Genomic DNA, 17,488 nt, shown 5'->3' with positions numbered 1-17,488 from the left:
AATTTCCATACTCGATTGTCTTTTAGTGCTTTAAATTTCTGGTGATCGTCGGAAGTGTTCTTCAAAATTCTGACACAGAGCTATTTTCTTAAAACTTTTCTTAACGAGGTCAACATATAAACAATGGTGTAAAAAAAGTTTATCCGCCATATTTATTCCATTTCCCAGACCCACACGAAATTTCTCATGTAAGAATTGGAGAAAGATAAACTCAGTATGCTTTGCTTATCAATAAATAAATAAATAAAATACAAGTAATTAAAATGGCTAATTAGCAAGATTTTGACAACGTTTCAATTGGAATAATTGTGGTCAAACACTTTTTATATTTACATTGAGATCACATTAGGGACGTGATATCCATCAACTTTCCAAATAGTGCTCCTGCTTGGAAAAAGAAAAGAAAAAGAGATTACTATAGTGCCTAGAAGCAGAAATCTTTTTATTCTCTTAAGTCCAAGAGAAATAGATACAGAGTCATGTATGGTCCAATGAATCTAAATGACATTTTTGGTCTTGGTCCTTATCTATTCAAGTTAATGTGGGGCTGATAGATAGAAATAGGAGATTTCGATGTTTGACCCCATTTATTTCATGGGCAGAACTTTAAGTTTATCAAGTGTTGCTCCTTGATTGTTCGGGAACAATACTTTTAACACTTTAATCTTAACAATTTGCTCATAGAGCAAGTGGGGGTCAAAAAAAGCAAGACCATCTATTTTCAAGACCATTGATATAATTTCCTGGTTAATGGGGCCATGATCCAAATCGGGCATTCAAATAAGTACTGCCAAGTTACTTTCACTCCATGCTTTGATTTTAATAGCCTAGTAACGAAGTATTTAGTTTTGCCGTCAGAATGAGTCATTGATAATTGACCAAACATTAAAGTACATTGTTAAATGATACTAGGGGCAGAAGAGTCTTTATAATCTAGGTGGTTAGAAGTTGTTAACAGAATTAGTTAAGCTTAAGTTAGTTAATACCTACCTACACCTTCTTCGCACGTGTATATATGTATCAGCCAAGTGTACACAATACACATTATTGAATAATATCAAAGTCACCATTTTCAGTCATCTTTTTGTCTCTCTATCCCTCTGTACTTCTTCTTCTTCATTCATTTTCATCTAAGCCTTGAATTACATCATGGTATCAGAGCTATCTAGCTCATGTCTCTGAGCTTGAAATCGATCATTAGAGTTCATTTTCGAATTATTAGTTCTATGTTCAAATCAAGTTCTAAGAAGAAAATCTTGAAAAAAATAGGTTCGATTGCAGAGGAGCAAGTGACCCAAAACTCTGAAAATCAAGGCCTAGGAATTTACTACAATCACCTAATGTTCTCATATATCACCAGCTGATGTGAGTGGGATTCAGATAATTTCTTTTCACTTAACAGGTGTTGAAAACTATTCAATTTGACAAACATCTTTACGAGTTGCTTTATTGGGTAGAAATAAACTAGGTTTATGGTATATACAAGAAAGAAAGATTTTCAATTACTATGGGAAATCATTGTGAAATGATTAATACAATAGTATTATCTTGGATTATGAACTCAATAGCTAAAAACCTTCTTGGAGGAATTATGTATGCATCTAGTGCTCAGGTTGTCTCAGATGACTTATCAGAAAGATTTAATAATGTTGATGGTTCAAGAACATTCAACTTGCATAAGGAAATTGCAATTCTAACCCAAGGGGCTGCTTCTGTGTCAGTCTACTACCCTAAACTCAAAATATTTTGGGAAGAATTTGAAGCTTTGGTGCCTGCACCTGGCTGTGATAGGGAAAAATCTAGAGATTTTGTGCTTTATTTGCAAAAATTGAAGCTATCTCAATGCTTAATGGGGTTAAATGACTCATACTCTCAAGCAAGAAGTGAAATATTGATGAGGAGTCCATCACCAACTGACAATCAAGCATATGCTATAATAATTAGTGATGAGAGCCAAAAGTCTGTAGCAGCCAATTCTGGAATTTTGGGGAACAATCAGACCATCACTACAGGCAACTATGAAATTGCCATGTACTCGAAGACTAGTGGAAATCAATATCAGAAGTTCAAAAAGAATTACAACATTCAACGTGAATTCTGCAAACTGAAGGGACACAACAATGAGAACTACTACAAGATAGTAGGGTATCCCCCTAACTTCAAACATAAAAAGAAAAGTAGTGGAGGAAACTACAATGCAAATGCAGTCAATCCGGTAACTGAGATTCCTAACTCAGCTTGCAATGGGAATGTCAATGCACTGAATATGCAAATTCCAAACTCTCAGAATGTTCCAGCATTCCAATATGGTCAAAACACTAATGTGAATTACAATGGTTTTACTAATCACGATACAGGTTCACAGTCAAATAATACACCAGTAGCTCAGCTAGGATGCTATTCCTTCACTAAAAACAGTATGATCAAATCCTGCAGATACTCAACAAAACCACTACTAATTTAGATGCTCATACAACTAACATAACAGGTACTGATAAGAAATTGTTAGTATTAAAAGATAGTCAAAATGGTATTGATAAGTCATTATTAGTGTCAAAAGACAGTCAAAGTTGGATTGTAGCTACAGGAGCTACTAACCATATGGTTTCAGACATTGGTATGCTCAACAAATCAACAATAGTTGAACCTGAAAATCCAAAAAGGATATCATTACCAAATGGAGATACAACCCTGATTACACATATAGGAACTAGCTCTATATCTGACACAAATACTGTGTCAAATATGTTTTATGTCTCACATTTTAAATATAATTTATTATCAGTCTCTAAATTGACAAAAGAGTTACAATGCTCAGCTACTTTTTTTCCTCATTTTTGTGTGTTTCAGGATCTCTTCATTGGGAGAGTGAAGGAGATTGGTAAAGAAGATGATAGTTTATATATGCTTTTAGCTCAACGGATTCACAAGAATAAGAGATTTACACTTGTTGAAAAATGAATTGGGATTTTCGCAGATAACCAATTAGTGGTGGCTCTTTTCCAAAGAAGATTTGATCACATGTCATATGTAGTCTTACAAAGAATACTACATATTAGTGTACAAACTATAAAGGAAAGGATATGTAACGACCTGTCCGGTCGTTTTTCCTTTTAGAACTCCATTCCCTTAAATAAAACTTCTCGTGCTTGCTTTAGCTAATTTACGACTTGCGGGAATGGTTGGTTCGGGATTTGGAAGAGTTTGGAGTGAAATATGCCTATTTGATTTATTAGGATTTTCTTAAAAAGTTAACTCGACTTTGGTCAATATTTTGAGCAAACGGACCCGGATTCATAATTTGACGGTTCCGGAGGGTCCGTAGGAAAATATGGGACCTGAGTGTATGCCCGGAATCGAATTTCGAGGTCCCTAGCCCCAGTAATGAATTTTTATTAGAAATTATTAATTTGAAGTCTTAAGGATTTAAAGAAACTGATTAATGAATGATTTCATAGGTATAGGGCTCGTATGTTGGTTATGATGCCTGATACAGATTTGAAATATCATTTAAGACCTGCCCGTAAAATTTGGTGTCAATCCGAGTAGTTTAAGGGCGTTTTGGCCCGTTAGAGGAAAATTTAGAACTTGAGTTCATAGGTTTGATTCATTTGGTTTTAGGGGGTGATTCTTAGATTTAGCGTTGTTTTAGGTGTTTCGAAGGTTCGAGTAGGTCCGTCTCGTAATTTTAGACTTGTCGGTATGTTCGAGCGGGGCCCGTATCCCCGAGCGTCAATCGGAAGAGGCTCGAGTGAAGTGGAAATTTTTGAGAAGTGTTGAAGTTGATGTTTCTGTCATAACTGTACCTGCGGTTGGTGGACCGCAGGTGCGAGACCGCAGAAGTGGTCGTTCCATCGCAGATGCGGCTCAGGCCAGGAACCGCAGAAGTGGCTCCGCAGATGCGGTCTCAAGACCGCAGAAGCAGTCCCGGCTCTTTTAGACCATTTCGCATATGTTGTCCAATCCTCGCAGATGCGGTCCCCTGACTGCAGATGCTGAAATCACTGAAGCAGTGAGGTTCATTTATTGCGGGTTCTAAGTCATTTTTATCACTTATTCACTCCTCCATTGGGCGATTTTAAAGCTTTTGATAGAAGAACTTCACCTAGCATCTTGAGGTAAGTGTGTTCTACCTATTTCTAGTTTAATAATAATGTCTTAGGTAGATTAAACACTAGTATTAAGATGAAATCATAGGGTAAGAGCAAAAACCTAGGATTTTAATAAAAGTTATATTTAACCACGAAATTTGTTATGGAATAAATTAGGAATCATATATTATCGATCCTTAGGTTGTAGAGAATAACTTCCTTCGAAAAATTTCAGAATCCGAGCACGTGGGCCCGGGGTCGGATTTTAGGAAACTTGTGTTAAGGGTTTGGAAATTACTTAAATAGCTAGAATTCAATCTTGTGAGTTTATATTGACTAGTTCCTACTTCATTTAACTAGTTTGGGATTATTCGGCTCCGAATTAAGGGCTTGGACCCGTTCTTGGTATTGAAAGTGCACTTGGGAGCGAGGTGAGTCTCCTTTCTAACCTTGTAAGAGGGAATTGTCCCATATGTGTAATAATTGAATTAATTGCTATTATATGCGGGGGCTACATACGCAATAGGTGACGAGAGTCCGTGCATAACGGCTATTATGTTAAGTCCGGGTAGTCTAGGGACCAAAAGCATGCTCTACGTGATATTCTTGTAACTTGATGATAAATTCGGATTCGTATAAATTATTTTGATTAAGGTAAATGAGACAAGTGGAGGAACCTTATCCTGTTTGGTCTTTTAAAAGAGAATTTGGATACTCCTGTGAATAACTACTCCTCAGATATATATTATTGTCTGCTTGTTGATGAGCTTATTTATATTTGACCGCATCACACATGTGATTCGCGAGAGAGGTAATAGATGCCTCTATGGTTCGACCCGTTCAACCCTTGGCAGTGCACAATTTATGATTGGATCGGTCTGTACGTCCCTCGGTGTTACTTGCGCATGTTTTGGCTTAGCATTTCTCTGTGGACTAAACTTCATATCTGTTTAAAATATAGATGGATACCCATGATAATATTTGGAAAGGAACTATTATTTCATACTTATTAAATGCTAATAACTTGTGCTATCCCTGCTTATTATAAATTCTTCTCATATTATTTGACCCTAGTAAGTATCAAGTCGACCTCTCGTCTCTACTTCTTTGAGATTAGACAGGATACTTACTGGGTACATATTGTTTATGTAATCATACTACACTTTTGTACTTAATTGTACATGATCTGAGGCAGGTGTATCTGGTTATCAGTCTGGTGCACATCCCTGAGCGGGCTCGAGACTTCTACGGTGAGCTGCTTTCCTTCCATGCTGATCAGCAGCCTGAAGAAGTCTTTCTTATGTATTTTTGTTTTTATTCTGTTTCGGACAGTAGGATAGAGTGATTCTTTTGTATATTATACTAGTTGCCCACAACTTGTGACACCTGGTCTTGGCACACATATTAGTAGACTGTATCATTTTAGGGTTGTATGATTATTATGACTTTATTAATCATTTCTGATTTTATTTCAACTTAAAGAATTATTTCAACTATTTCGGGGTAAAGGTAAATGAAAGTCTATTCATATTTTCCGCGTTGGCTTGCCCGGTGTTGATACCCCATTTTTTCTTATATATTTTTAATATGCAAAATACTTTCAAAATAGCATATTTATCCATATATAAGTATGTACAAATATTTTATTATTTTTTCTTAATTTTTAAAGATTTTTAAAATCAATTTATTGCCCCATCTTATCCAGAAAAACCCAATAATTATTTCCAAAATTATCATTTTGGTTATTCATTTATTGGAATCTCACATTTATACTAAAATATATCTAATGTAATTTTTTTATATTTTTACAAATTTATTTAATATTTTTAAAGTTAAGTTGCATATAATTGCAATATTAGCCTCTTTTAGATTTAATTGTGTTTGTGTCTATAAAAATTAGTTCCAATATTTTTAATTTGATAATTATGTACTATTAATCATTTTAGTACCTTTAATTTATTTCCAAAAATTATTTACTATTTTTTAGAAAAATAAATAAGGGAAAAGTGGCTATTTAAAGTATAGCCCAATTGTGTTTCAATTATAGCCTGAATTGAACCCCAATTTTAAACCCAATTACCCAGCCCAAATCCTTGCCATACCCGACCCATGACCCAATAAAAACAACCCGCCCGGATTCTCATTTAATCCCAGCCGTTGATCCTTCAGATCAACGACTCACATTAACCCTTTCCCTTTTTAATATCGACCTACCCCATAACCCTAACCATTTCACACCTACAGCCGCCTCTGAATTCCCCTTCTCTCTCAATCGCCTCTCAAATCCTCTCAAACCCTAGCCGCCTCCCTCAACCACCACCCGAAAACCTCCTAAATCCATGGTTTCCAAGGTCATTGGAGGCCTGTATCTACCTCCTTTGGCTTCTACATGCCCGATTATCTTGGTTTCAAGGCTAGATCCTAGAAAAGTTTGGTCCAGACCTTAGTTGATTTCAGTTCTATGGCTGTCTCCGGTCATCTTTGACTTTGCTCCAGCCAGCCATGGCTATTCAAGCCTGACTCTTGACTTCTCCTACTTAGATCGATGATTTTCCAAGCCTTTCTCACCATCTAGGGTTCTTCTAAAACCTTAACCTTTAAGGTTCTTCCGATTTCTTTTAGATTTGTGTTTGCTCTAAACTTCTAAACGTTTTTTTCAAGGTTTCTTTCAAAACTCTACCTTCGAAACCCCTTTATCTTTTCCGATTTAGGTTTTTGTTAAGTTATTTCAAAGCGTTCTCTAATTTTCAACATGTTTTGCTGTGTTTCCTTATGTCGAAACTTCTAGTTTCTTTTGAGGTTTCTGAATATATTTTTGTGTTAGTATTTGTTCGATTATTGTGTTTCATCTTTAGACTCGATCGGTGTTAAAAAACCCTAAAAATTTGGGTTCATTAAGTTCTGAGACTATCTGCTGTATGATTTACTTGTTCATCATCTCTGAATTTGATTGGTTTCAAAACCCTAATTTCTTTGGACCTATTCGAGCTTCTGAAAACTACTTCATCTGTTTGAAGTTGCTCGACTGGATTCAAAGTCCTTTTTGTTTCAACTTCTGTAATTTGGTTTCTTGCAATCATTGAAACTAGACTATACTTTTCAGAAGGGCCTTTTACTTGACCCTTTGCATGCTTCTGATACCGTCTTTTCTCTATTACTAAGTTGACCTATGTGACTACTATGTTTCACTGTCTACTGACTTTGTAGTTATTATTGCATGCTGCTTCTCTTTGCCATAGTTTAACCTCACATGCCTAATGTTTTGTGCATTTTATTTATATGCTAAAACAGGACTCATGGTTCTCTCTTTGATTGATTCTGAGCTCCTTGTTTATGGGCCCGATTTGAAAACTTTCCTTAGACTTTCAATTCTCCTATTTTAAACTTGGTTTATTTGCTTACTCATGGGAACCCATGTTACTCTCCTTAAATCAGTGATTTCGAAATCCTTGATTCGCTGATTTACTATGTACTGATTTTCGATTATCTCCATATTCTTCAACTTAATTTTGTTTTCTTACCTTATTTGGATTAACCGAGTATTTCAAGGACTATTCATTAGTTGTTCCCTTAATTAAACTTCTATGTACTTACCCCTAATTGTCTATTCTACGCATAATACTCTACTTGATCTCTTTCCTTAAATGTTTTCTGCCCATTACCGTTTAAATTTGACTCCTTAATTAAAGGAAGTCCTTAATACTAATTTGATTTTAATTGATACATAGTTCCATAATTACTACTAAACTATGATTCTTGCCTTATTTTCTACCTGTTTTCAAACTATAAGTACCATGCTCTTTCATTAGCACACAGACACGAACACTCTTAGTTCTGAACTCACTTACACTCAAAACATTCTCTATTGCTTTACTACTTCTACTGTGGCCTGTTTAGCTGGCTGAAAGCCAAAGCAATATTTCAAAAATCCTGCTATCTTTCTTTACTGCATTTTGCTCTTTGAACTGGTATGTCCTAATTAAGTTTTTAGTATCAACAACAACATGTTTACTTAATGTTCTTGTATTCATGCCTGCTATTTAATTCAGTACCTTATTCTAGCATGCTGTAATTTCTTTCTTCCTATTATGAATATATGTATTATGTATCCTAAAGCCCTACTCCAATGTGTTTGATATTGATGGTTTCTTTGAGGCATGACAACATTGAGCATTGCTGTCCATGACTCAAACTTGATCCCCTGGGATCATAACCTCTATGTTTCTCTAGTATTGTGTGTTCTGGTGGGCTTATAGGCATGCCAACATCTTCTATTGTTGTGCATGCCCAAAGCTGACCCTTCCCTAAGAACATAGGCTCTCTGCAATAAGTTCCCAGCCCCTGAACCCTTTTGTGTGAAGTTATCAACTCTGTAACTGTTTCCCAGTACTTCTTTCCCTCTTCTTTACTTCCTTAGTTCTTAAAGCTCTGTTTTTACACTTCCACTCTCTCTTAGACTTATGTTCTGCCCCTTCTTGTGAGCCTTGCCTTGGGACCCATTAAGCTCCCTATGAACTTGGACACCTGAGGGTTGGCACTTCCATACTATATTTGTCCCTATTCTTGTTATGAAACTTGGGTGTGAGCACTGCCCGGGGTCCTATTAAGGCCCTGTGGGAACTTTGACACACTCAAGTCTGAAGAAAGTCTTTGGATCAGTGGCCTTTGAGTTGATTTATCTCATAACTCAGAGAGGAAGCCAAAAATCAGGCTTCTTTTGGTTGTACTTTGCTTTGTATTTTGCTGATGTAATTTATTATTCTGGTTTGTAATAAGTTGTAATAAACCTTTGGGGTTGTCTAGTGAAAAGGTGTGGGTAACTATGCATGCAAGGGTAGAAATCATGCCTATAGGACTATTTTAATTCTGCATGACTCAAATTACATCTAGAAACCATGACCATAGGGTTTAAATCAGCTTCTGCATTTAGATACCATGCCTATAAGGGTTTAAATCAGCTTCTGCATTTAGATGTCATGCCTATAAGGTTTAAAACAAGTTTCTGCATTTAGATACCATGCCTATAGGGTTTAAATCAGCTTCTGCATTTAGATACCATGCCTATAAGGTTTAAATCAGCTTCTGCATTTAGATACCATGCCTATAAGGGTTTTAATTAGTTTCTGGATTTAGATACCATGCCTATAAGGGTTTAAACAAGTTTCTGCATTTAGACATCATGTCTATAAGGTTTTTGCAGTTAGATACAACGTCTAAAATCAGTAATGCATAGAAATCATGCCTATAGAGATTTCTAAACAAATCGGATTCGTTTTCATTCACAGTCAATGTTAGATTTAAAATCAGTAATAGTAGGTACTATCACCTGCAGAACCTGTAACCAATTCAGTTTTTGTACATTCTACTTCTTTTAATAACCTAATGCCTTCGCTTAACAAGGTTTAGCAAGCATGCCTATAGGATTTCAAATAATTTATTTCAAGTTTCTACTGTCTCATCACCTTCTGAATTCAGTAGATATAATGCCTATAGGACCCCGTCTAAACACTTAGGCAAGCCTTAGAGTAATAACTGTAAAACTGAATCTGCTTCTATTATTCATTACAACCAGCAGGCATGCCTGATTCGGACTTCTTATCTGATTTATGTAATAAACTAATCTGCCTCAATATTTAAACTCCCTCGTCTTTGGTATTTTGAATCAGACCTAAAAAGTATATGCAAGTCTAATTATATGATTTCTTTGTTTAAGGAGGTGTATATGAGCCTTTGTTTGTTTATATGTTTCCCCCAAATATACAATATGTGTTTTGTATGTCGCCTTAGAATTTTCACCTTTGAAACTTCAAATAAGCCTAATATCCCTCCCTTTTTAGGATTAGTAGTCGTAAGTGCCTCCGGGACTGATAGGAACGGGACGGGTAATAGCATGCAACAAGTAATCGTGACCAATCCGCGCTTTAAATACCTTAATGGGGTGGGAATTGTAGATATGGATATGATGACCACACGATAATGTCACGTGTAGCCCGTCATTGAGGAGTGATTACCGGACATTGTGTGGGGTGATCCATATTTTTAATAAGCCTAGGACCCCCCCCCCTTCCCTTTATTCTTCATTTCTTTTTCTTTTTGTATTTTAACTCCTTATTTAAAAAATCAGTTTTTCTAATTGTTCTTTCATACTTTGTTTACTTTTGAACCATTATGTGTTGAAATCCCCTCTTATTTGAGCCTTATCTACCTATATGTTAATTGCACCTCAATTCACAATAATTGTCTGGCCGGATACCACACTAGTGGATCCTGAGGGGTGCCTAACATCTTCCCCTTAGGATAACTTTTAGCTCTTACCCTATCTCTGGTTATTCAAATCAAACTCCATTGGTGTCCTAATGCACCTTAATCATTAGGTGGCGACTCTTCAAATGCAAACCCAGTTCCCAAAAGGAATGAGTTGTCCCTCCAAATGTCATAAACTCGATTTCGCGCGAAAAAGGGGTCGTGACAGCATGGCGACTCTGCTGGGGACTTTTAGGCTTTTACCATTTCAGACTATTGTTGTGAATTTAAGCTTCTTTATATGCAATTACTTGTTTATTTTCTTTAAGCATTTAATTCCCTTTTCAACTACAAAGCTGACTTGTCTCTTGTTTCTTTCCTTTACTGCTTTCCTTTACTACTGGTTTAAATTATGAAACTGTTGTATTTACTGCTTTCTTAAACGTGCAAATACATGACAACATGCCTTTAATTGTTGAATAATCATACTCAACATCATATTCCACTCGTTCTAAAACAAATACCATAGCAACTCTTATAATGAGTGGCTGCGCTCTTCCGATATATCACCCCTAAATCCAGAAAAGGCATATTTACGATAAAACCAGTCGATCAACGGTGTAGTTGACGGTTCCATCCTTTCCCCCTTGAGTTGTCCATTCAAGGGTACCAGTCTAAAACCCCATAGAAACCTTACTCTGTTTAACCGTGCATGCATCATGATCAAACCTAGTCGAGTCAGTTATGTTGTCCGCATAATGATTCTTTAAGAGCCTTGTCCAAAGTCCATTGGGATTCCCTAACACCCAAACAGACATCATGTTCCGCTTCGGGGACATTGAAATGACACCCTTGCTAGAAGAAATAGGAGGATTGGCCGGTATAGCATGGGAAACTCCGGGCTTGTTAATGACTGAAAACCGCAAGGGCAGGGGCTTCCTCAAAATGATGGGTTTAAAGAAGAATCCAGATCTGACGTGTTTGAAAGAATCCTACATCCCTTTTGATTATTTGTACGAGAGGTACGGTCACAGCAAATCCTACCGTACCTGCCCCGACGAGTTTGCCATTACATTATTGGGGCATGTTCACCGAAAGGTCTTCGTCTTCATATTTTATTTCCTGGGGATGATAGTGTTTCCAATGAATAAAGCAAGGATCCATACCAGGATAGCTATAGTAACTAAAACTCTAATAGAGGGAATTGGTGGACAACCATTTAGCATCATGCCCATGATCATTGCGGAAATATACTGAGCCTTGGAAAAGTGTCAACAAGGAGCTAAACACTTCGAGAGCTGCAATTTGCTACTCCAGCTCTGGCTCGTGGAGCATCTCCAAAGGGGTGAATACCGACAAGAGATTTAGCGAAGGATTTGGGATGATCATATAGCCTTCCATCATCCAAGGCGAATGAATTACATGCCCAGCATGTTCGCTCAGCCAGAAGATGCCAAGGGAAGGGTAGAGCTGTTTAATAATCTAACTGAGGGTCAGGTCCAATGGATGTTCGAGTAGTTCCCTACCGAGGAGTTCATCGCGCTATCCAGGGATGCACCATTTTTGATACTGATCGGTCTGAGAGGAACATACCCTTACATCCCTCTCCGGGTTATGAGGCAAGCTTGCAGGAAGCAGGTTGTAGCCTGGGTCGACAAGATGAGTCATTTCCGAGCCAACTTCCAGGATGATGATAGCCCTTACAAGTGCCAAGCTTAGCATATGTGGCACTACAAGATCATCATGGGAAGGGATACCATTGAGCTGGATAGATACCACACTGGTTGTGCTCCCTACTATTCAGGTTGGTTGGAGGATAATCATAATGGTCTGGGCTAGACCGGGTTTGTTCGATGTCATATGATCATAGATGAAAGGGTCGAGGCACAGGTCAAATACAATTAACTGCACAAGAGGATCCGGGAATATGAAAGTGAGCACTGTGAGATACAAGAAGCCAATCAAAGCTAATCGAGGAGTGGAAAGACATGGCTGTTAGTGCCAACAAGCGACTGGGATATTTGGAGCGGGCAATAGTGGAGCTAGAAAGGAAATTCCTCAAAAGAATTGAGGATTGCCAAAATGCTGAAGGAAATGAGGGCGAACATCTAGCCAGAGCCTACCTACTACTGGGACTTCGCGAGTTAGGAAAACTATTCGACGGAGCCAAAGATGCTGAATCTGGGGAAGGTCCCTCTGGGACCAAATATATAGGAGTTTTTCTTTTTGCTTCATGAAATGTAATAAGGCCAATGGCCATTAGTGACATTTTATTTAGTGTCGATTTGGGGTTCGTCTACTTTTTATCAATAGAATAAGGCATCTTGCATCCTAAGTTCTCCAAATCAATTTGTTGCTAGGCCTACCTGGGGCACAAAGAGTTCCCCAAATTAGGACACGATTTACATTCTTGCACTATGTGTTTAAATATTGCAACCATTATTATAATCCTCACTAACTTGTTACCTTTTTATTTTTACTTCTTGTTTTATTATTCCCCCTCCCAAAGGTTAGTTCGTGCACTCTGGCAACATCATCTTATTCCACGAGACCCAGGGGCCCTCCACCCACTCTTCCTCTTAGTCCTGTTAGGAACAAGAACAAAGGGAAGATGGAAGATTTGAACAACGCCAACAAAGATAACTCAACTGAACGGGTAGAGGTCACTCATAGTTATGGTACTCTGGTTCCTAAGGAAAATGTATCCCATCTTGGACAAAAACTGCTGAAATTCCAAGAAGAACTTGATCAGGTTCGGAATCTGGCAAATCTGTCATTTTCCATCACCACTCCAGATGTTACTTTCCCAAATGCTTAGAACCCTACACCTCCACTGAACATCCCAAAGCAACAAAACCATCCCCACCACCATTGCAACACCTACCATACCTCAAACAACATCTTGCTGCTCATCCCAGAACTCCAAAACTCCACAAATGACCACTTTCTGCCCACTATAACACCCCCATCTACGTGGAGACCATGCCACACTCCACCCAACCCATCTAAAGTACACCCGAGTCTGATGATAAAGACTCGCTCATCAAGAACCTGGCTGAAGAAATGAAGAAATTGACTAGCCGAATTCAAGGCGTTGAAGGAAGTAAGGGAATTGAAGGGCTGAACTATGAGGATCTTTGCATACATCCCGATATCGAACTGCCCGAGGGGTATAAACCTTCGAAGTTTAAAATGTTTGATGGTACAGGGGACCAAAGGGTCCATTTGAGAACATACTGTGACAAGCTGGTTGGAGTAGAAAAGGACGAGAGAATCCACATGAAGCTTTTCATGAGGAGTCTGAAAGGAGATGCTCTGTCTTGGTACATTAGCCAAGATCCGAAGAAATGGTCAAATTGCGTAGGTATGGCGTCCGACTTTATTGACAGGTTTAAGTTCAACACAGAAAATGCATCGGATGTGTTCTACATTTAGAATCTAAAGAAGAAGCCTACAGAAACATTCTGCGAGTATGCTACTCGCTGGAGGTCCGAAGCTACTAAGGTCACGCCTGCCTTAGAAGAAGAACAAATGAACAAATTCTTTGTCCGGGCTCAGGACCCATAGTATTATGAATGACTAATGTTGATTGAGAGCCATAAATTTTCTGACATTATCAAGCTAGGTGAAAGGATCGAAGAAGGCATCAAAAGCGGTATGGTTACGAACTTCGCGGCCTTGCAAGCTACAAATAAGGCCTTACAATCTGGGGGTGCGTCTAAGAAAAGGGACGTAGGGGCCGTAATGGTTGAATAGAGAACCAAATCTCCTTTCAAATACCAAACCTATCCAATGCTTCCGCTTACATATCAGCCCACTATGAACTACCAAGCACCCTCACCCTCTTACCAAACTCCGCCTTATCAATCACCTCCACCTCCCACATATTAGCCTGCTTCACCCAGATATTCCCAAGCCGCACATGTTTACCAAGCCTACAATGATCAACCATCCCACAATCAATCACCCCATATATGCCAAAACATCCCTAGACATCGACCAAATTTTGATCGCAGACCTCCTAAACAGTATATAGCCATTGCTAAACCCGTTGACCAGTTGTATTAGAGACTCAAAGCTACTGGTTATGTCACCCCTATCCCTGCTTCAACTCCTAAGAACCCTTCTCAATGGGTTAACCCAAAAAAATCCTGTGCATACCATTCCGGCATGAAAGGATACACCATCGACACATGTCGTTCTTTGAAGGATAAGATCTAGGCCTTGATTGACAACAAGATTATTATGGAAAAGGAACTCGCTCCGAATGTCCGCAATAACCCTCTGCCAGACCATAAGGGTGGAGGCATTCACATGATTGAAATAGAGGATGATTGGAATCCCGAGGGATCAATCAGTTTGATTGTAGAAGGTGATGACCCAAAGAAGCCAATAGTTAGTCTTAATCTAATCATTGTCCAGATTCAGCCATCCGGGGATGCTGAGGTGAATATGTCGGTGCCACTTGAGTTTGAAACAACGTCATATGCAAAGACACCAGCACCAATTGAGGTTGAATTCATAACTCCAGCAAATACACCCCCACCATTTAAAGTTGCGGTTTTACCATCCAAAGCACATGCTCCGTTCGGAGTAAAGATATCCACACCGATCCTAGTGGCAATGTCAACCATGATGCCATACCATACAAAGGCTATACCATGGGACTATATAGCTGAGGCAAGGAGGAAAGGCAAGGTTAGGTTCGAGGAAACTGTCGCCACATAGGGTATGACGAGAACTGGTAGGATCTATACCCCGGAACACCTAGCTAAGTCAAGCAAGCAGGCCTCCAATCGGTCACCCATCATTGAAATAGGCCCAGATGATCTTTGGAAAAAGATACATGCCAAGGAATATTCGGTCATCGACCAGTTGAACAAAACACCGGCGCAAATCTCCATCCTTGCATTGCTGCAAAATTCTGAGGCACACAAGAATGCTCTGTTGAAGGTGCTGAGTGGAGCATACGTGCCAAGAAACATCACTGGCGGGGAAATGGCCAACATGGTCGGACAGGTATTGGAAAATCACAAAATTACTTTTCATGAAGATGGGCTACCGCCTGAAGGGTTGGGACACAACAAAGCACTGCACATCACTATGTAATGCGAGGACTACTTCATCACCAGGATCCTGATCGACGGGGGTTCCAGTCTCAACATTTGTCCAGTGATAATACTCAAGAAGTTAGGTAAGGGACGACACGATATAAAGGATGGAGCCATCAACGTGAAAGCTTTCGACAGTTTCCAAAGGTCCACCATTGGGGAGATTAGTCTGTGTTTGCAAATGGGGCCAACTTGGTTCGATGTGATTTCCAAGTGATAGACGTGCCGGCATATTACAATTTACTATTGGGACAACCATGGATTCATGCTGCCGGAACCGTATCATCAACACTACATCAGACAGTAAAGTTTGAATGGAATCACCAGGAAGTGATCATTCACGGCAATGGTAGCAATCCTATATACAGTCGCCAGACCATTTCATCAATCGAGGGGAGAAAGAGTCTGGGAGGAGAGACTTACCATCACATCGAATGGGGAAATGTTGTTGACAAAGACAAATCGTGGGATAATAAGATCGAGAGTATACTAAATTGGAGTGGGTACGAGCCTGGAAAAGGGCTCGGCAAGAACCTCCAAGGAATCACTAAGCCTATAAAGCTCAAGAAGCATGGCACTACTTTCATTCTGGGATATGAGTACACTTGGGAAGAATTCAACAACTGGTCGCCACCATGGCGCGGTCCTTACTATCTGCTGGAGCAGCCAATACCACATTGGAGCAGACTTTCCAATCGGTCGATGTTATCTATGGCTCAGAAGAAGAGGAAGCACTGGCAGCTGTGAAAAACTTGTTCTTAGAGGTCAATGATATGAATTGTTATGTTGTTCTCAAGGAGGAGGGCAAGAAGGCCCTTCCATATAGTCCGTAAGTAGAGGGGCCCGCCTCAATAACTGGACCATCAGGACAACCAGAGCCCGACGAGCCTCGTAGTAGCAAGGCTAAAACAAGCACTGGTTTATTTACTAAAATATTTTGTTTTCACATATTTTTAATTCCGGCAATAAGATCTTCAATGTTCAAAACAATTATGCAATTTATTAAAGCATTTTGATTTTTCTTATGAATCAACACTTATTACTATTGTTTTCTCTCATTACTTTACTTATACAATATTACTATTACTTATCTTGATGAACAAATGACTGTGACATGCAACGAGACAACGCAACAAACGGGCATAGATTAAGAGGAAGATGACATACCAGAAGAGATCGTTAAAAAAATTGAGAATTTTGAAAATACGCCGAAGTACAACCTAGACGAGACTGAGACTGTTAACCTAGGAGATGCAGAAAATGTCAAAGAAACGTGAATCAACGTCCCCTTATCGCCGCCAGAAAAGAAGGAATACACAGAATTTCTAAGAGAGTATGAGAACATATTCACCTGGTCATATGATGACATGAATGGTCTAAGTACGTCTATTGTGGCTCACAAACTGCCAACTGATCCAACATGTACGCCGGTAAAGCAAAAGCTCAAAACATTCAAGCCTGATATGAGTCTGAAAATCAAGGAAGAGGTCACTAAGCAGGTCAAAGCTAAGGTTCTTAGGGTAGTAGAATACCCTACGTGGTTAGCCAACATTGTGCCAGTACCAAAGAAGAACGGTAAGGTCAGAGTCTGTGTCGACTACCGGGATCTCAACCGGTCCAGTCCGAAATACAACTTCCCTTTGCCAAACATACACATCCTGATTGACAATTGCGCCAAGCATGAGTTACAATCATTTGTAGATTGTTTCGCTGGGTATCATCAGATCTGGATGGATGAAGATTGAGAAAATAGCTTTCATTACGTCGTGGGGAATGTACTATTACAAGATGATGCCGTTTGGGTTAAAGAATGTAGGGGCCACCTACACGAGGGCCATGACTACCATTTTCCATGATATGATACACAAGGAGATAGAGGTGTACGTAGATGATGTTATTATCAAATCCAAAAGAGCCACTGACCACATGGAAGATCTGAGGATGTTCTTCAATAGACTGCGAAGGTACAACCTGAAAATGAATCCTACAAAGTGTGTATTTGGGGTTCCTGCTGGAAAGCTACTTGAGTTTATTGTGATCCGC

The 17,488-nt window shown here is 38.9% G+C and overlaps 1 protein-coding gene across 1 annotated transcript; it reads left to right on the top strand.

The window, feature by feature from the left end:
* The first annotated feature begins 1,507 nt into the window (after positions 1–1,507).
* On the top strand, positions 1,508–2,961 carry LOC138890077 (uncharacterized). Its single transcript, XM_070173428.1, has 3 exons — positions 1,508–2,357; positions 2,489–2,736; positions 2,851–2,961. The coding sequence occupies exons 1-3, from the start codon at positions 1,508–1,510 to the stop codon at positions 2,959–2,961; spliced, it is 1,209 nt and encodes a 402-aa protein (XP_070029529.1).
* The last annotated feature ends 14,527 nt before the right edge of the window (positions 2,962–17,488 follow it).

The sequence above is a fragment of the Nicotiana sylvestris genome, chromosome 4 (genome assembly GCF_000393655.2).
Source record: "Nicotiana sylvestris chromosome 4, ASM39365v2, whole genome shotgun sequence".
NCBI lineage: Eukaryota > Viridiplantae > Streptophyta > Magnoliopsida > Solanales > Solanaceae > Nicotiana > Nicotiana sylvestris.
This window is presented reverse-complemented; position numbering and strand designations above follow the sequence as displayed.

What these genes read in the sequence shown, in the direction of transcription:
- LOC138890077 (XM_070173428.1), top strand. Translation starts at nt 1,508, where the DNA reads ATGGGAAATCATTGTGAAATGATTAATACAATAGTATTATCTTGGATT. An exon ending in TTTTACTAATCACGATACAG is followed by an intron (nt 2,358 to 2,488) that starts GTTCACAGTCAA and finishes CTAACATAACAG; the next exon opens with GTACTGATAAGAAATTGTTA. An exon ending in CTATATCTGACACAAATACT is followed by an intron (nt 2,737 to 2,850) that starts GTGTCAAATATG and finishes TGTGTGTTTCAG; the next exon opens with GATCTCTTCATTGGGAGAGT.